At 43.1% G+C, this 20496-nt stretch overlaps 2 protein-coding genes across 3 annotated transcripts; one reads left to right on the top strand and one right to left on the bottom strand.

Moving 5' to 3' along the window:
• Positions 1 to 369: 369 nt before the first annotated feature.
• ube2l3b (ubiquitin-conjugating enzyme E2L 3b) lies at positions 370 to 8821 on the bottom strand. Of its 2 annotated transcripts, XR_014382571.1 has the most exons (5): positions 8716 to 8821; positions 7075 to 7170; positions 4578 to 4764; positions 2904 to 3144; positions 370 to 2873 (listed from the first exon to the last, which is right to left on the bottom strand). XR_014382571.1 is itself a non-coding variant. In XM_014172600.3 (4 exons), the coding sequence occupies exons 1-4, from the start codon at positions 8740 to 8742 to the stop codon at positions 2990 to 2992; spliced, it is 465 nt and encodes a 154-aa protein (XP_014028075.1). In that variant the 5' UTR covers positions 8743 to 8821; the 3' UTR covers positions 370 to 2989. The 2 variants fall into 2 exon arrangements, 1 of the variants encoding a protein (XP_014028075.1); XM_014172600.3 differs by having other exon boundaries at positions 370 to 3144.
• Positions 8822 to 17426: 8605 nt separating this feature from the next.
• ccl19a.2 (chemokine (C-C motif) ligand 19a, tandem duplicate 2) lies at positions 17427 to 19778 on the top strand. Its single transcript, XM_082968783.1, has 4 exons — positions 17427 to 17598; positions 18039 to 18162; positions 19049 to 19180; positions 19346 to 19778. The coding sequence occupies exons 1-3, from the start codon at positions 17550 to 17552 to the stop codon at positions 19173 to 19175; spliced, it is 300 nt and encodes a 99-aa protein (XP_082824909.1). The 5' UTR covers positions 17427 to 17549; the 3' UTR covers positions 19176 to 19180; positions 19346 to 19778.
• Positions 19779 to 20496: the final 718 nt, after the last annotated feature.

The following is a 20496-nucleotide window of genomic DNA, read 5'->3' as shown; positions in this document are numbered from 1 at the left end:
ACTGATGTTAATGTAAGCTCCAACTTTGTGCTATGTCCATTGTTTCTGGATGTGAAATAGACAGACCATACTATCATGGAGATTTCACTCGTAAATCTAAAGCTGAATATCTTTGCTTGGTGTCATTTTTACCAAAAACTTTCTGCTTCACGTCTAGATCCTGAATCCAAACATATTTACTCAGACCGGAGAATTCACTCGTTATCTGTTGCTGCGAGTGGTGTCACTCTTGCCTTTCCCCTTCACATCTACAGTATATCCTGGCAGGGACTGCAGTTGAAAATGAGCCGGCTGGTTAAAACTGGCACTGTCCCTGTAAAACGATATGTAATCCCACTCCCAAAGCATCCATTCACCCAGACAACGAGACCAAATGGTTAGCCATCTTTATTATGAAACATTGGACCGAGTCAAAAAGCTGTTACACTGCTCCAGTCCCTGTCCTGTTTACACCCTACTGGCAGACAGACAATTAGAGAGACAGCCCTCTCCCAGCTCAATATAAAGGACCACCGTCTCTGTGCGTTAACCCAGTCTGTGTTTGAAATAGCATCTTATTCCCAATATAGCGCACTACTTATGACCATGGTTCGGGTCAAAAGTATAACACTATGTAAGGAATAGGGTGCCATTTTGGACTCAACCCAGTCTTTACTCCCCTGGCATTGGCCCGACCAAGCCTGACAGTTCACTAAGTCCCTTGTTCCAGTGGATATATCGGCCACCGATTTGTATATATTTATGTTAGTCTCTCGCGATGACATGAGATTTGGTTTGCGGTGCTAAGATTGTTTTTTTATGTAGAGAGAGAAAGGAGGTGTAGTTCTGATTTTGTGTGTGACCACGAGCGGACTGGAGAGTAGACTTAAAGCCAATTTATTCTTGATTCTAAAATGTGGTCGGAGGCGCTGTAAGAAGGAGGGTATGATGCAATTGTGGAGCCACACAGAGGCCAAATTGAGCTCCATACCGCATCACCGTGCGCCACCCAAATGTTGCAACAGTGTGGAGGACTCCTTATAGCTCCGCATTGACATGATTGGTTGATATATTAGGTGGGGGTGGGAGGTCCTGTATAAACACAAACCCACTTCCTTGACAACAGCTCTGCGTAAGAAGTATACATGCCCTGGCTTCAGAGGCCGTATCTGAGTAAATGCTGCGCGGCCACTGCAGACATTGGATTGACCCTGCAGAGCCTTTTACAGGAAACAAACTGTACGGTGTCACTACTATTTCCACTTCCCACTGTCTCCAGATGGAAAACTGGTATCTAATGTGTATAGGAGAAGAGTTAAAACTCAAGAAACACAGCATGGTAGGAACGGTAGAACCTGCGGGTGGGGTATACAATCGCATTATAACACAGAGGGAGATGTTTTTAGTCTGAATGGCACTTCTGCCTATAAAGCAAAAAAACTAATCAGAAGGAAGTCTCAGAACATCTAATGCAAAGAGGGGCATTTTTCAAACATTTTGGACTGGTGAAGGGGAGTGTGAACGATGATCATCTCCAGTCAATTGCACTTGTAATTCATGAAAATATTAGCGTATTATCGGTGGCCATTTTGTGTCTGTCTGCTCAGTGGGCTGGCTTCAAGCTGAGGGGAAGGACAACAGAGAGGGCTTGTTCCACAGAATACAGTGCAACTCCAGAAGCAGAGAAGTCAAAGGGAAAACATTTCAGCACACACTTCCAGGGCCTAGCAAGCTATGAGAGAAAGAGTTGTCGTATTTTTTTTAGTAAGACATGTCATTTAGGGTTGACAGAACAAGATGAGACTAGAGAACAGAACAAAGAAAGTAAAGGATAACCACAACTTTTCCCTCTGTCAGAAAGATCTCCTTCCAGAAGTCAGGAGAAAGGTCTACAATACTCAAGCAGTGATCTCTTGTTTTTCCTAGATTTCTTTTTCTTTTTTTTTTTTACAAACAGCAAAACTAAAAACAGACCCCCCCCCCCCATTTCCTTCTATTTTATTCCCTCCTTAGTTCTCCATATTTAACATGGAAGTTCTAACCATTTATTTTTTTCTTGTCTTTTTCATTTTTCATATTTTAATTTAAGAAAATAGTATAAAGTTAGTAACGGTATCGAGCTATCGCGAGGAGGAGGAGGAGAAACCGGTCTGATCCAGAGTCCTGCGTAGATGGGAGAGGTGAGGCTGCAGCCACACGCTGAGGTGAGGCTAGGGCTGCTCCTGGGCTGCTAGGATGATGTGTGTGTGGGGAAGAATGGAGGAGATGGGGGGAAGGTACAGAGAGAAGGGAGAGAGAGGGGGGAAGGTACAGAGAGAAGGGAGAGAGAGGGGGAAGGTACAGAGAGAAGGGAGAGAGAGGGGGAAGGTACAGAGAGAAGGGAGAGAGGGGGGGGAAGGTACAGAGAGAAGGGAGAGAGAGGGGGGGAAGGTACAGAGAGAAGGGAGAGAGAGGGGGAAGGTACAGAGAGAAGGGAGAGAGAGGGGGAAGGTACAGAGAGAAGGGAGAGAGAGGGGGAAGGTACAGAGAGAAGGGAGAGAGAGGGGGAAGGTACAGAGAGAAGGGAGAGAGAGGGGGAAGGTACAGAGAGAAGGGAGAGAGGGGGGGAAGGTACAGAGAGAAGGGAGGAGGAGAGAGAGGGGGAAGGTACAGAGAGAAGGGAGGAGGAGAGAGAGGGGGAAAGGTACAGAGAGAAGGGAGGAGGAGAGAGAGGAGGAAGGTACAGAGAGAAGGGAGAGAGAGGGGGAAGGTACAGAGAGAAGGGAGGAGGAGAGAGGGGGGGAAGGTACAGAGAGAAGGGAGGAGGAGAGAGAGGGGGAAGGTACAGAGAGAAGGGAGGAGGAGAGAGAGGGGGAAAGGTACAGAGAGAAGGGAGGAGGAGAGAGAGGAGGAAGGTACAGAGAGAAGGGAGAGAGAGGGGGAAGGTACAGAGAGAAGGGAGGAGGAGAGAGAGGAGGAAGGTACAGAGAGAAGGGAGGAGGAGAGAGAGGGCTACACACTGGTCAGGTAATCAGTCCATTGGTCTCTTTTCTCCATGTTTCTTTGTAAACTCTTCTGCGTTCTTAAAGAATTTTTTCCGGTCCTTTGAGTATTCTTCTGCTAGGTCTGCCCTCAGGGGGTGCTCTGGCTGGGGGTCGTTCACCAATGCAATCAGGGATTGAATTACTGCAGAATAGACAAACAGTCAGTCATGAATTACTGCAGAATAGATAAGACAAACAGCCAATCATGACATTGCAGAAACTGAATCAGTGCAGAATGAACAGATTATTTTTGACTAAAGAAGTAATTACTACTTCAACAGAAAGTTAAACAATTAAAGTGACACACAAAGGAAAATGAGTCATGACATTGAAGTAGAATACTTGACTGATTCATGTGTCCTCCTGTTAAGTTCCTTTTCTCTTTCACTTCAGTCATTTGATCAGGTTCTACTGTCCAGGGTCAGGGTATCATGCCATGGTATCGTGCCCAGCGTCAGGGTATCATGCCCAGCGTCATGGTATCATGCCCAGCGTCAGGGTATCATGCCCAGCGTATCATGCCATGGTATCGTGCCCAGCGTCAGGGTATCATGCCATGGTATCGTGCCCAGCGTCAGGGTATCATGCCATGGTATCGTGCCCAGCGTCAGGGTATCGTGCCCAGCGTCAGGGTATCGTGCCCAGTGTCAGGGTATCGTGCCATGGTATCATGCCCAGTGTCAGGGTATCATGCCATGGTATCATGCACAGTGTCAGAGTATCATGCCATGGTATCGTGCCCAGTGTCAGGGTATCGTGCCCATCGTCAGGGTATCATGCCATGGTATCATGCCCAGCGTCAGGGTATCATGCCATGGTATCATGCCCAGTGTCAGGGTATCGTGCCATGGTATCGTGCCCAGCGTCAGGGTATCGTGCCATGGTATCATGCCCAGCGTCAGGGTATCGTGCCATGGTATCATGCCCAGCGTCAGGGTATCGTGCCATGGTATCATGCCCAGCATCAGGGTATCGTGCCCAGCGTCAGGGTATCGTGCCATGGTATCATGCCATGGTATCGTGCCCAGCGTCAGGGGATCATGCCATGGTATCATGCCCAGCGTCAGGGTATCACGCCATGGTATCACGCCCAGCGTCAGGGTATCATGCCATGGTATCACGCCCAGTGTCAGGGTATCATGCCATGGTATCATGCCCAGTGTCAGGGTATCATGCCATGGTATCATGCCCAGTGTCAGGGTATCATCCCCAGCGTATCATCCCCAGCGTCAGGGTATCATGCCAGGGTATCATGGCAGTGGTAGGGTTTCATGGCAGTGGTCAGTGTATTGTGTCAGTGTATCATTTGGGGTGGCAGGTAGTCAAGTGGTTAGAGCATTGGGACAGTAACCGAAAGGTTGCTGGACCGAATCCCTGAGCTGACAATGTAAAAATCAGGCAGTTAATCCACTGTTCCTCAGTAGGCTGTCATTGCAAATAAGAATTTGTTCTTAACTGACTTGCCTAGTTAAAAAAAGCTATAAAAAAATAATAATAATGTAAGTATTGCAGCATAATATACATTATATGCAAATTATAGCGGTGTGTGTGTGTGTGTGTGTGTGAGAGACCCACCTTGGTCAGTTTTGGTAGCTGGTTTCCAGTTCTCTGCGCTAATGACAGGCAGACACACCTGTCCCTTCTCGTCGATGTTGGGGTGGTAGATCTTCGTCTTGAACGTGATCTTGGGGGGCTTGAAGGGGTACTCGGCGGGGAAGATTAATTCAATCCTGAAAGCTCCCTTGTCATAAGGAGCGTTGTCCTGGAGGAGTAATGTGTAGAAAATAAACCATGGTTAGTTAGAGCAACAATGACCATATCCAAGGAGCATCTCCTATGACATTTAATACATGTAACAGTCCTTCTAGAACATAGAGACTTCTGTGATGTAATAGTCCTTCTAGAACCAGAACATAGAGACGTCTGTGATGTAATAGTCCTTCTAGAACCAGAACATAGAGACGTCTGTGATGTAATAGTCCTTCTAGAACCAGAACATAGAGACGTCTGTGATGTAATAGTCCTTCTAGAACCAGAACATAGAGACGTCTGTGATGTAATAGTCCTTCTAGAACCAGAACATAGAGACTTCTGTGATGTAATAGTCCTTCTAGAACCAGAACATAGAGACGTCTGTGATGTAATAGTCCTTCTAGAACCAGAACATAGAGACGTCTGTGATGTAATAGTCCTTCTAGAACCAGAACAGAGAGACGTCTGTGATGTAATAGTCCTTCTAGAACCAGAACAGAGAGACGTCTGTGATGTAATAGTCCTTCTAGAACCAGAACATAGAGACGTTTGTGATGTAATAGTCCTTCTAGAACCAGAACATAGAGACGTCTGTGATGTAATAGTCCTTCTAGAACCAGAACATAGAGACGTCTGTGATGTAATAGTCCTTCTAGAACCAGAACATAGAGACGTCTGTGATGTAATAGTCCTTCTAGAACCAGAACATAGAGACTTCTGTGATGTAATAGTCCTTCTAGAACCAGAACATAGAGACGTCTGTGATGTAATAGTCCTTCTAGAACCAGAACATAGAGACGTCTGTGATGTAATAGTCCTTCTAGAACCAGAACATAGAGACGTCTGTGATGTAATAGTCCTTCTAGAACCAGAACATAGAGACGTCTGTGATGTAATAGTCCTTCTAGAACCAGAACATAGAGACGTCTGTGATGTAATAGTCCTTCTAGAACCAGAACATAGAGACGACTGTGATGTAATAGTCCTTCTAGAACCAGAACATAGAGACTTCTGTGATGTAATAGTCCTTCTAGAACCAGAACATAGAGACGTCTGTGATGTAATAGTCCTTCTAGAACCAGAACATAGAGACGTCTGTGATGTAATAGTCCTTCTAGAACCAGAACATAGAGACGTCTGTGATGTAATAGTCCTTCTAGAACCAGAACATAGAGACGTCTGTGATGTAATAGTCCTTCTAGAACCAGAACATAGAGACTTCTGTGATGTAATAGTCCTTCTAGAACCAGAACATAGAGACGTCTGTGATGTAATAGTCCTTCTAGAACCAGAACAGAGAGACGACTGGGATGTAATAGTCCTTCTAGAACCAGAACATAGAGACGTCTGTGATGTAATAGTCCTTCTAGAACCAGAACATAGAGACGTCTGTGATGTAATAGTCCTTCTAGAACCAGAACATAGAGACTTCTGTGATGTAATAGTCCTTCTAGAACCAGAACATAGAGACGTCTGTGATGTAATAGTCCTTCTAGAACCAGAACATAGAGACTTCTGTGATGTAATAGTCCTTCTAGAACCAGAACATAGAGACGTCTGTGATGTAATAGTCCTTCTAGAACCAGAACATAGAGACGTCTGTGATGTAATAGTCCTTCTAGAACCAGAACATAGAGACTTCTGTGATGTAATAGTCCTTCTAGAACCAGAACATAGAGACGTCTGTGATGTAATAGTCCTTCTAGAACCAGAACATAGAGACGTCTGTGATGTAATAGTCCTTCTAGAACCAGAACATAGAGACTTCTGTGATGTAATAGTCCTTCTAGAACCAGAACATAGAGACGTCTGTGATGTAATAGTCCTTCTAGAACCAGAACATAGAGACTTCTGTGATGTAATAGTCCTTCTAGAACCAGAACATAGACGTCTGTGATGTAATAGTCCTTCTAGAACCAGAACATAGAGACTTCTGTGATGTAATAGTCCTTCTAGAACCAGAACATAGAGACGTCTGTGATGTAATAGTCCTTCTAGAACCAGAACATAGAGACGTCTGTGATGTAATAGTCCTTCTAGAACCAGAACATAGAGACTTCTGTGATGTAATAGTCCTTCTAGAACCAGAACATAGAGACGTCTGTGATGTAATAGTCCTTCTAGAACCAGAACATAGAGACGTCTGTGATGTAATAGTCCTTCTAGAACCAGAACATAGAGACGTCTGTGATGTAATAGTCCTTCTAGAACCAGAACATAGAGACGTCTGTGATGTAATAGTCCTTCTAGAACCAGAACAGAGAGACGACTGGGATGTAATAGCCTTCATGAGAGAATTGATGAGAATAAGAACACTTACAGGGACAATAAGACCTTGCCAGGTCAATATGTTGGATTCATCCACTTGAATGTTTCGGAAGTTTTTCATTCCAGACTTGCGAATCTCTTCAAGTTCCTGAAAGAGGAGAGAGAGAGAGAAACATCATGATATGTTAAGGCCCCTCCAACGACTCTGTTGATGGTAATGTACAATCCTTCCAAGGACTGTGGCTGGGTTACCCTCTGAATTCACTACAATGAGTCTGATGTCAATCAAGTAATAGGTAGAGAGATAGATAAATAGACAAAATAGAGAGGTGGCTGCTTGTGAGGCATCTATGTCAGTGAATGACGGCTCATCTGGTATTGACTTGTCTTGTAATTGTAAACAAAACTGAAACCCAGACAGAATTGTGTGCTCCTCATGTTACTGTCTGGACAGACAACATACTAATAATGAATGTTTTGTTTGGGCCACAGAATTCAGTTAGCTAGCGGCTGATTGTTTATTAGATATACTTTTTGTATATCTAATAATAGTGTATGAGTTTAGGTTTTGTTTCCTGCTGCAAACCGAGATGACCTCATGAAATAATTGACTCATGTCACGGTGCAGTTTTCTACAATGACTTCGTGTATCTTGATAGATAGATAGCCAGCTATGGCTCTATCTATACAACTGGAGTGGTACCCAGGCGGTTACAAAACCCAAGATGATTGCATTTTCTTGGCAATTGATTTAATGCTTACTGTTTGCTAGTTACCTAGCTAAGCTCTGGATAAGTCGCATGTATAAACCGGGTAACTTGATTCATTGACTCATGTCATGGTGCAGTTTAGGACGATAATAAGACAGTGACTGAGTTGTACTGAATGATGACCAAGCCCATTCTAGTAAACCCTTTAAAACATTAGGACAGTGAGGTTGTGCTTCGTGTGAGTCACAAAATAAGCGAAACATCATTTCCCATGTAGGTGAGGCAATTTGGGTAGCTACTAGCTAACGTTAGCTAACCTAAAGTAGCAACCAGCGTAGACAGCTCTGTAACGGAAATAACGAACTACGCTGTAGTACTAGCCATCGCAAGGTTGTGATAAACATACATTGATAGGTTTCAATGTTATTTTTAACCCTTTAAACATCGGGACAATGAGGTTGTGCATCGTGTGAGTCACAAATAAAGCGAAACATCATGTCCCCATTTAGTTAGTTGGGCAACTACTAGCTATCTAGCTAATCTAAAGTAGCCATAAAAAACCCAGCGAATACAGCTCCGTAACGGAAATAGCTAACTAACTACGACAGTAACCATCGCACGGTTGTGATACACAGAAATTGATCGGTGTAAATGTTGTTTGTACAGTTTCGGAGATTGGTGTCAATATCAAGCATGAGTAAGCAACGTCGCAGTCTAGCTTCCCTGCTGATCCCCAAAACCCGGTGTCTCAATCTTCTCTGGCCTGCCGGTGCTTTTCCTAACCTGCTTGCTGGCCTAGCTTCCGAAAGAGAGAGCCTTCTCGCCTTTAGCGGGACTTCAACACTTCTGGACCAAATACAATTTAGGACAACAATAACATATCGTAACCGAGTCGTACTGAATAATGACCAAGCCCTTAGCTAGACCATTCAGACTTTTTTTAATTGCTAGATATATGAAAATAGAGTTATCATGATATTTACCTTGTGCAGTCTCCTGCTCGCCGCCATCTTGCATCTACTGTGTGTTCCCAGAATACAACGCGGCGACTTGTCTTGGGGTCGCAGTTCCAAAAAGGCAATAAAAAAGTTTGGGACAAATGACCCCCAACAATATTTATTGTCTTTATCGTGTGTTACATGACTCATTTTAAAATACTAAAGAGTCCAGTCCACTTATTTTTTTTCTGTTTTTGATTGCAGATTTGTAAACATTAAAACCAACAAAGGTTTTAGAAGCTACCAGAAGTGTTTCATTTATTGTCTGGCATTGATTACTCAAAAGCCTTGATTCTGAAATACCCTTATTGTACACTGCAGTGTTGCCAATATAAACAGCTCAAAACTCTCCAGTTGGCTACTATACCAATTAAGCATATTCATTGAATGGACTTGTATTTATAGTATCAAATGAAAAAGGTGCGTCAGGTTCAGATTTAATTTTTTTTTAACTAGGCAAGTCAGTTATGAACACATTCTTAGTTACAACGACGGCCTAGGAACAGTGGGTTAACTAACCACTAGACTACCTGCAGCCCTACATAATTAATCGTGTATGTATGTGTGTGTGTGTATGCGTGTGTGTGACATTTGAATGTGACAGACAAATACAGGCATCTCAAATTATGTTTATGGAAATCGGATATATTCAAAGTCATCATTTGTTTGAGATGGCTGTAGTTGTCCGACTGTTCAACCCGTAGCGTAGCCTATGGACCGACCATTGTAAGCTAGCCACTAGCGAGTGTTTTGTCAATGGATGAAATATTTCCTTTCTACCCCTCTGCGTCGTGCTATCACAACCACCCGATGCTGTTCTTACTGTTCCCCCGGGCGCCGAAGACGTGAATGTCGATTATGGCAGCCCCCCGCACCTCTGATTCAGAGGGGTTGGGTTACATTTCAGTTGAATGCATTCAGTTGTACAACTGACTAGGTATCCCCCTTTCCCTTAGTTTAAAATCAAATCACTCAACAGACACCTCAACCCACTGTCTGTATACGTAGCAGAACACAACGAATGACCACTAGATATTGCTGTAGTGTTTTAAAGTACAAGCGATAACTCCCTAAACTATATAGGAGCTGCTTTTCCAAGCCTGGTAGATTTAACCACTAGATGGCAGCAGTGGTCCCATAATACTGCAATAATAATTGTACTGGGGTCGTAGGCTAAATTCAGATTCTACACCCCTCTCCCACTCCCTGTCATGGATTTCAAGCATTTTGCTGTTGTAAGCAGTGTCTGAGGGAGTGTGCCAGTGCATACTTTGGGAGCCACTAAAATACTGACCTCAATGTTGGTGCAAAGGCGGCAGGGGTATAAAGTACTTAAGTAAAAATACTTTCAAGTAACACTTAAGTAGTTTTTTTTGGGTATCTGTAGTTCATTTGACTATTTTTATTTTGACAACTTTTACTTTTACTTCCCTACATTCCTAAAGAAAAGAATGTACTTTTTACTCCATACATTTTCCCTGACACCTAAAAGTACTCCTTACATTTTGAATGCTATGCAGGACAGAAAAATGGTTCAATTCACACACTTATCAAGAGAACATCCCTGGTCATCCCTACTGCCTCTGATCTGGCGGACTAACTAAACACAAATGCTTCATTTGTAAGTGATCTCTGAGGGTTGGAGTGTACCCCTGGCTATCCATAAATTAAAGAAACAAGAAAATTGTGCCGTCTGGTTTGCTTAATATAAGGAATTTTAAATTACTTTTACTTTTGATACTTAACTACATTTAAAAACAAATACCTTTAGACTTTTACTCAAGTTGTATTTTACCTTGAGTAACTTTCTATTAAGGTATCTTTACTTTTACTCAAGTATGACAATTGGGTACTTTCTCCACCACTGATAGGCAGTGCTGGCAATTGTATGATCACAGGTTTACACAAGGCAAAACAGTACTCTTCTCCTTTGCCCTGCAGCGATATCATAAACGTGTCATCACTCATCAGATTCATCAAACATAGCCTTACGCATGTTGAATAAAAAGGTTTTCTGTTGTTTATAATATAATAATAGTATTATACAATTTTTGAACATGTTTTTTTCTCTTATCATGAGAGTGGCATTTTAAACAGCCTTTACTGAGGGCCACCAATAGGATTGTGATACGATAAACAATAGTCAAAAATGGTTTGCTTTGTGATGTGATGCCAGTTGGCTCCAGTTGAAACTTTCTCTTTCCCGTCACTTAGCATTCCTTGGCTGGGACTAGCCCGAGCATGATGAGCAGCAGATGACTCTAAGTGTACCAGTAAAACAACAGACATAAGCAATGATAGAAAACAAGAGTGATTTCTGCATAAAAACGCCAGAGAGACTTCACCTCTTTCTCCATTTTACTTCATCAGCCATGTCTGCCTCTGAGACTCAATAATTCCATTCAAAATGGCCGTGTCATTTTACGCTGCATAAGAATGGCCCTTCCTGGGACAATAAAGATCTATTGATTGAGCCACAATTGCTAATTTCCTGATATTCTACACATTTTGCCACAGGGTGGAGGCAAACGTTTTCAATATGATAAGTGAGGATCTATGGGCCCCATCCCGGTCAGTAATTTGACCATGCTTGCTACAAGTTTAGATATCTGGCGCTAGACTAACTTTTCCAAAAAGTTAGTCATGTAGCTGACATTGGCAAATTGAGTGACAGTTGATGCACAACCAAATTTCGAAATGGCATATTTTATTATTCTAACTCAAGAGTAAATTGATACCCCGACTGAGTTCCTAAAAACAAAAGGGGTGCCGCGGGCCGCCAGTTGCCCACCACTGTCCTAGATAAATTATTTCATCATCAAGCCAATCTCAGAATTCTACAGAAGAGAGAGAGAGTACACTTTCAAGGTCAAAGAGGCTGCAGTGAGAGGCATAGAACTGGAATGGCTGTAATGGATTCTAATTCTAGATTTCACATCATGTTTTTGAAACAGGTCTGGTATCTGTGTCTGTTGATGCCAGTAAGGGGTGATAACAGACTCTCTACTTCCATAAACAGTGGGCATGTCTGGCATACTGATAAGATACCAAGATGCAAGACCAATCTAATGCCCTCATTGCCACCGGAGGGGATTTCTGCACAGAGACTGGCTGTGTGTTTGTGACCATGCAAGCGTGTGATGTTTGTTTCTTTGGATGTTTATGGTTGTCGTTTTAAATAAAAGAGGACAATGAGAATTTCCCTTGGCCTTCTTTAGAGAATCATTTTAGACTGAAGTAGTTAGTGATTCCCACCATAAAACAGTCAGAGGGGAATTTGAAGTGGCTTGGCTCAGGGTTGTGACCTATTAGAATAGAATGTGGTGAATATGCTGTCAGTACAGGGGGTAAAAACATTGGCAGACAGACAGACAGACAGACAGACAGACAGACAGACAGACAGACAGACAGACAGACAGACAGACAGACAGACAGACAGACAGACAGACAGACAGACAGGTAGGTAGAAGGGCAGACAGACAGGTAGGCAGGCCGATAGACAGACAAGCAGACAGACAGACAGGTAGGTAGATAGGATAGCAGACAGACAGACAGGTAGGTAGGTAGGTAGGTAGGTAGGTAGGTAGGTAGGTAGGTAGGTAGGTAGGTAGGTAGGTAGGTAGAAGGGCAGACAGACAGGTAGGCCGATAGACAGACAAGCAGACAGACAGACAGGTAGGTAGATAGGATAGCAGACAGACAGACAGACAGGTAGGTAGGTAGGTAGGTAGGTAGGTAGGTAGGAGGGCAGACAGACAGGTAGGCAGGCCGATAGACAGACAAGCAGACAGACAGACACTATCAATGAAAATCTTTATCAAGGATAGGTTTGTTTCACTTCTATTCTACATTTACACCTGTTTCTTGGGAAACAGCTTAAAGTGATATTTAAAAATAAAGAACTATATGTTGTATTCCTATTAAGCCTTATCACACAAATACACAATATAATGCTAGTATATATATTTCCCCTCCCTCATCAATCTAAACACAATACCCCATAATGACAAAGCAAGAACATGTTTCTAGAGATTTTTTTTTACAAATGTATGTGTAAATGTACAGCTGCAGCGATCTGTTAGCTGCTCAGATAGCTGATGTTTAAAGTTAGTGAGGGAAATGTAAGTCTCCAGTTTCAGTGATTTTTGCAATTCGTTCCAGTCAGTGGAGGCAGAGAACTGGAAGGAAAGGCGGCCAAAGGAGATGTTAACTTTGGGGCTGACCAGTGAGATATACCTGCTGGAGCGCGTGCTACGGGTGGGTGTTGTTATCGTGACCAGTGAGCTGAGATAAGGCGGAGCTTTACCTAGCATAGACTTATAGATGACCTGGAGCCAGTGGGTCTGGCGACGAATATGTAGCGAGGGCCAGCCAACTAGAGCATACAGGTCGCAGTGGTGGGTGGTATAAGGCGCTTTGGTAACAAAACGGATGGCACTGTGATAGACTACATCCAATTTGCTGAGTAGAGTATTGGAAGGTATTTTGTAGATGACATCGCCGAAGTCGAGAATCGGTAGGATAGTCAGTTTTACTAGGGTAAGTTTGGCGGCGTGAGTGAAGGAGGCTTTGTTGCGAAATAGGAAGCCGATTTTAGATTTGATTTTGGATTGGAGATGTTTGATATGAGTCTGGAAGGAGAGTTTACAGTCTAGCCAGACACCTAGGTATTTGTAGTTGTCCACGTATTCTAGGTCAGAACCGTCCAGAATAGTGATGCTAGTCAGGCGGGCGGGTGCGGGCAGCGAGCGGTTCAAATGCAAGCATTTGGTTTTACTAGCGTTTAAGAGCAGTTGGAGGCCACGGAAGGAGTGTTGTATTGCATTGAAGCTCGTTTGGAGGTTAGTTAACACAGTGTCCAAAGAAGGGCCAGATGTATACAGAATGGTGTCGTCTGCCTAGAGGTGGATCAGGGAATCACCCGCAGCAAGAGCGACATCGTTGATATATACAGCGAAAAGAGTCGGTCCAAGAATTGAACCCTGTGGTACCCCCATAGAGACTGCCAGAGGACAACAGGCCCTCCAATTTTACACACTGAACTCTGTCTGCAAAGTAGTTGGTGAACCAGGCGAGGCAGTCATTTGAGAAACCAAGGCTATTGAGTCTACCGATAAGAATACGGTGATTGACGGAGTCGAAAGCCTTGGCCAGGTCGATGAAGACGGCTGCACAGTACTGTCTTTTATCGATGGCGGTTATGATATCGTTTAGTACCTTGAGCGTGGCTGAGGTGCACCCGTGACCAGCTCGGAAACTGGATTGCACAGAGGAGAAGGTACGGTGAGATTTGAAATGGTCAGTGATCTGTTTATTAACTTGGCTTTCAAAGACTTTAGAAGGGCAGGATAGATATAGGTCTGTAACAGTTTGGGTCTAGAGTGTCACCCCCTTTGAAGAGGGGGATGACCGCGGCAGCTTTCCAATCTTTAGGGATCTCGGACGAAATGAAAGAGAGGTTGAACAGACTGGTAATAGGGGTTGCAACAATGGTGGCGGATAATTTTAGAAAGAGAGGGTCCAGATTGTCTAGCCCAGCTGATTTTTACGGGTCCAGGTTTTGCAGCTCTTTCAGAACATCTGCGATCTGGATTTGGGTGAAGGAGAAGCTGGGGAGGCTTGGGCAAGTAGGGATGCTACCAGGTTTCCTCCAGATGTGACGCTTGACATTCATGCCAAAGAGTTCAATCTTGGTTTCATTAGACCAGAGAATCTTGTTTCTCATTGTCTGAGAGTCCTTTAGGTGCCTTTTGGCAAATCCAAGCGGGCTGTCATGTGCCTTTTACTGAGGAGTGGTTTCCATCAGGCCACTCTACCATAAAGGCCTGATTGGTGGAATGCTGAGATAGTTGTCCTTCTGGAAGGTTCTCCCATCTCCACAGAGGAACTCTAGAGCTCTGTCAGAGTGACCATCGGGTTCTTGGTCACCTCCTTGACCAAGGCCCTTCTTCCCCGATTGCTCAGTTTGGCCGGGCGGCCAGCTCTAGGAAGAGTCTTGGTGCTTCCAATCTTCTTCCATTTAAAAATGATGGAGGCCACTGTGTTCTTGAGGACGTTCAATGCTGCAGAAGTGTTTTGGTACCCTTCCCCAGAGCTGTGCCTCGACACAATCCTGTTTCGGAGATCTGCGGACAATTCTTTCGACCTCATGACTTGGTTTTTGCTCTGACATGCACTGTCATCTGTGGGACCTTATATAGATAGTTGTGTGCCTTTACAAATCATGTCCAATCAATTGAATGTAGAAAAAGTAAAGGGGTCTGAATACTTTCCCGAATGCACTGTATACGAGAGAGTGGAAATTCTGCCCAGAGAGGAGCACCACAACAAGAAGCACCGTCAATACCACTGACCTAGAAAAGCTTTTCTGGTTGGAGAGCAACTGCACCTGGGCTCAGGAAGCCAGTATCCTCTACATATACATCCCCCATAGGACAGCAGTGTCCCAGCCCATCTTCCCAAAGCACCTGAAACCTCTTCAAAGAGTATCTTACATAACTCCCCCTCCTCACCTCGACCCCCCCCCCATCCCCCCAAGAACCTCTAATGAAGAACCATGTGAAAGCTGTGAGCCATTCTGCTTTGTGTGTTTGTGTTTGTGTGTTGTGTTTGTGTGTGTTTGTGTGTGTTTGTGTGTGTTTGCGTGTGTATTTGTGTTTGTGTGTGTGTATTTGTGTTTGTGTGTTTGTGTGTGTGTGTGTGTGTGTGTGTGTGTGTGTGTATGTGTGTGCGCGCGTGTGTGCGCGCGTGTGTGTGTCTGTGTGTCTACATACAATAATTAACCCTCACCATCTTCACCACCACACCCAAATGTTTACTTAACGCAATCCCTTCTTCCTGTCTAAAGTTATGTTACCATGGTTCATTACCAGCAGACCATTCAGCAACATCACTGTCTGTGTTCTATCATCTCACTTCACGTGTCAAAGCTGTTACAACCTGTCTACAATTTAGGTCAGACATCCCTGTACTCGTTTGTCATTCTCACGTGAAGCTTCAAAAATCGCTGTGGCTATGGCAGGGATTATAATTTATGTTGTCCTTTTATTTAGTCTCTGCCTGTTTGAAGACAACAGCTTAATATCTCCTCAGTTGAGTGGCACAAATATCATGGGGCATGTTTGGGCCAATCTTCAGCACAGGAACATGAATGGCCTTCTGAAAACTGCCATTAAGGTGTGTGTGTGTGTGTGTGTGTATGTGTGTGTGTGTGTGTGTGTGTGTGTGTATGTGTGTGTGTATGTGTGTATGTGTGTGTGTGTGTGTGTGTGTATGTGTGTATGTGTGTATGTGTGTGTGTGTGTGTATGTGTGTGTATGTGTGTGTGTGTATGTGTGTGTGTGTATGTGTGTGTATCATCAACCCATGGGAGAAGATCTTGGAAATGAAGTAGTTTGCTCTGTGTGAACCAGTTACTGTCATTTTTTACATTTAACTAGGCAAGTCAGTTAAGAACAAATTGTTATTTACAATGACCACCTAGGAACAGTGGGTTAACTGCCTTGTTCAGTGGCAGAACGACATATTTTTACCTTGTCAGCTCGGGAATTCAATCCACCAACCTTTCGGTTACTGGCCCAACGCTCTAACCACTAGGCTACCTGCCACCCCAATTACAGATTGTTGCAGTTTACATGCAACTACCAACTGTAATTTTAGTGTCAATTCACTTTAGTGTCCACCAAAATTACATGTTAAGAGACTTAAGACAGACAAGGAAGTGAGAAAAAGTTATCTTTGTAAATTTCTTCATATTTGGCTGACTATTCCTGTGGACTACAAAGTCTCCCAGCCAATGACCTCTGTGCACTTGACCCTGCAATGAACAGCTGTCATGTTGTAACTTCCTGATACTATGGAGGGGTTTTCCAGTATGTTCAAAACATGTTGACACTATAACTGTTAAGTCCCTCATAGCTCTCATACGGGCCATTCCACAGTAACAGAATTGCGCTGAGTCTCAGATATTTCACTTAAAATGTATGCCAAACAAACCTACTGACAGGAAGTCCTACTGCGAAATAATTTCGTCCCACAGTCTTCGTTGGAATGTTGCATCACTTGCATGTCCCCTTCCCTCTCTGTTCCTCTGTAGTCAACCAACCAGGGAGTTTCAGTAGTAGAAAGACAGACCTCTATCTTCAATGACTGGCATATGTAGATAGACAGCCTGAGGGCACACACAACCTTGCATGGATAATTGAACATCTCATTTGATAAGAAATACCAAAAAACAGATACCGTAAGCTGCAATGATCTGCCACCGTTACAGAGGTAGGCGAGATTGATTGACAGACAAGGAAATAGAGAGAAAGACAGATAAGGAAGAATGGAGGGAGACCAAGAGAAATAAGTAGGGAGACAGAGAGAAGGAAGGAGAGAGAGAGATGGCGGGAGAGAGAGAGGGAGAGAGAGAGAGAGAGAGAGAGAGAGAGAGAGAGAGAGAGAGAGAGAGAGAGAGAGAGAGAGAGAGAGAGAGAGAGAGAGAGAGAGAGAGAGAGAGAGAGAGAGAGAGAGAGAGAGAGAGAGAGAGAGAGAGAGAGAGAGAGAGAGAGAGAGAGAGAGAAAAAATACAAAGATTAAGGTGAATTTACGGGACTCAGGCGGAGACTTTCACTTTGTTCCAAGTCATATTGAAACTGAAAGAGACAGTCAGGTGTATAAATACACCTGTACCTCTCAGCATTCTCCCACTCTCTCATCCTCTCAGCATTCTCACAATCTCTCTCATCCACAGACTCTCTCTCATCCTCAGACTCTCTGTCATCCTCAGACTCTCTGTCATCCTCTCGCTGAAGCACAGCGCTCAAAGCAGTAATATGGCAGTTCTTCTCTTCATTGCAACAATCTGCTTGGGCTACGCAGCAGGTAAAAGACACAGAGAGAAACACACACACACACACACACACACACACACACACACACACACACACACACACACACACACACACACACACACACACACACACACACACACACAGAAGAGTCCTCAGGAAACATTCCTCTGCAGTGATTGACTTAGAAAGTTGCACCAGCCTGGGGTAGTTACACAAGTAGAGCCTGGATCACTCATATTGGCCTCTCTCTCTCTCTCTCTCTCTCTCTCTCTCTCTCTCTCTCTCTCTCTCTCTCTTTCTCTCTCTCTCTCTGTCTTTCTCTCTGTTTCTCTCTCTCTCTCTCTTTCTCTGTCTCTCTCTGTCTTTCTGTCTCCCTCTCTCTCTCTCTCTCTTGGGCCATGTTTTTTTTCATCCTCTATCTCTTCTTTGACCATTCTCACCCCCTTCTCTCTCTGTCTCTCTCTCCTGCAGCATTCTCAGAGGTACCCGTGGACTGCTGTCTGTCAACCACTGACATCCGTTTCCCTCGCCACTTTAAGATGGTCTCCTACCTGCTGCAGACCACAGACAGAGGCTGTGACATCGATGCCACTGTGTGAGTGTCTTCCTCTCTAAAACAAATGACTTCTCTCCCACTATATGTAGGCTACTTAGCATATCTTCCACTATATGAAGGCTACTTAGCATCTCTCCCACTATATGTAAGCTACTTAGTATATCTTCCACTATATGTAGGCTACTTAGCATCTCTCCCACTATATGTAGGCTACTATGCATCTCTCCCATTATATGTAGGCTACTTAGCATCTCTCCCACTATATGTAGGCTACTATGCATCTCTCCCATTATATGTAGGCTACTTAGCATCTCTCCCATTATATGTAGGCTACTTAGCATCTCTCCCACTATATGTAGGCTACTTAGCATATCTTCCACTATATGTAGGCTACTTAGCATATCTTCCACTATATGTAGGCTACTTAGCATCTCTCCCACCATATGTAGGCTACTTAGCATATGTTCCACTATATGAAGGCTACTTAGCATCTCTCCCTTCAATATGTAGGCTACTTAGCATCTCTCCCACTATATGTAGGCTACTTAGCATATCTTCCACTATATGAAGGCTACTTAGCATCTCTCCCATTATATGTAGGCTACTTAGCATCTCATTGCATTTTCAGGCTGAATAGAACTGTTATAAACATGATATGACACATGTTATAAGCATACAAGAGCACGATTCCAAGTGTATTACAATCCCTAGTTTTAGAAACCACAGGCTAGTTAAAGGCTAGTTCCAGGTCTTGTCTTACACTCCTAGGCAGTTTGGAGGCCTGCCAGATTCTGTTCTCCATCAGTGGCTCACTGATCTCACTAGGTGGTGCCTGGAGCACATTTTGGCAATCGCTGTCTGATATTGTTGTGGATATTGATGATTATCTTGGATACGGATCTATATGTAAATCGTATCCCTTCAGGTTTATCACCAAGACAGGGGTGAGACTGTGCTCGCCCCATCCCACAGAGAGCAAGTGGGTGGCAGACTACGTGAAACGTCTGGAGCGAACCATTTCCCTCCGGAGAGCTAACTCACTTCAGGAGTAAATCAGGTTAGTTGTTACTCTATGTTCACACACGTAACAAATGAAAGAATATCCTACTTTCCTGTGCTTGTCTCTCTTCATTTAGGCTCATAGTTTGGCTGAACTGCATATATGTATTTGTTTTTGTTTTCTTATTTTTTATTTTAAAAAATCGTATCTGTTTTATTAAAGGAATCTGCTGCAGTGTTTTCACTCACAACTCAACATTTCAAGATTCTCTATTTTAATATCTGTCCTATCTGGTGCCTGTCTCCCTCACATGACGACCACAGCAGAGTAAGACTAGGAGAGGAGACATTCAACCTTTTTTTAACTGAAGAGTGGTACTAGATACTATAGTAGACCAAAGAGTTTTACAAAATACTGCACAAGAAACCCTTGTGAACAGTGCATACTGTAAATTCATATCATAGCAAAACCATTTCCCATCAATATATTGAGAGCTGTGTTAGATTGGTTTTGTAAAATGTTATATTCAAGTTGTACAATTTGTTAATATGGTTTGGTGGGTGGATGAGAGAAAATGTTAACGTGAATGCTAGCTGTCATGAAAATGTATATTTCAAATGAATATTTCCAATAAAATATAGAGTTTTTTGTAAAATGTTTGTTATCTGAGACATGATTCTACCCAAAATGTTTGAATTGTCGTACTTTATTGGGGCAATCATAACACATTTTAATAATTTATTTATAATTTTTCCTGACATATTGTCCAATAAGACGCAACAAACTATTTTTAAAACTTTGTTTAACGTGCTATTTGAGTCTTTATATGGTTTACTTGAAACCTTACAAACCATTTTAAAAGAGACAACATGAAAAATGTACTTCTGTGACCGTTTATCCTTTATGTTCCACACCTATAAGGTGTGAAACGCAGGTTTTATATATTACAGGTGTGAAACGCAGGTTTTATATATTACAGGTATGAAACGCAGGTTTTATATATTACAGGTATGAAACGCAGGTTTTATATATTACAGGTGTGAAACGCAGGTTTTATATATTACAGGTGTGAAACGCAGGTTTTATATATTACAGGTATGAAACGCAGGTTTTATATATTACAGGTATGAAACGCAGGTTTTATATATTACAGGTGTGAAACGCAGGTTTTATATATTACAGGTTGTGAAATGCAGGTTTTATATATTACAGGTGTGAAATGCAGGTTTTATATATTACAGGTGTGAAATGCAGGTTTTATATATTACAGGTGTGAAATGCAGGTTTTATATATTACAGGTGTGAAACACAGGTTTTATATATTACAGGTGTGAAACACAGGTTTTATATATTACAGGTGTGAAATGCAGGTT

This window comes from Salmo salar, chromosome 24 (assembly GCF_965601325.2).
Source record: "Salmo salar chromosome 24, fSalSal1, whole genome shotgun sequence".
Classification (NCBI taxonomy): domain Eukaryota; kingdom Metazoa; phylum Chordata; class Actinopteri; order Salmoniformes; family Salmonidae; genus Salmo; species Salmo salar.
The sequence above is the reverse complement of the archived record's forward strand: the minus strand, read 5'-3'. Positions and strand labels throughout refer to the sequence as shown.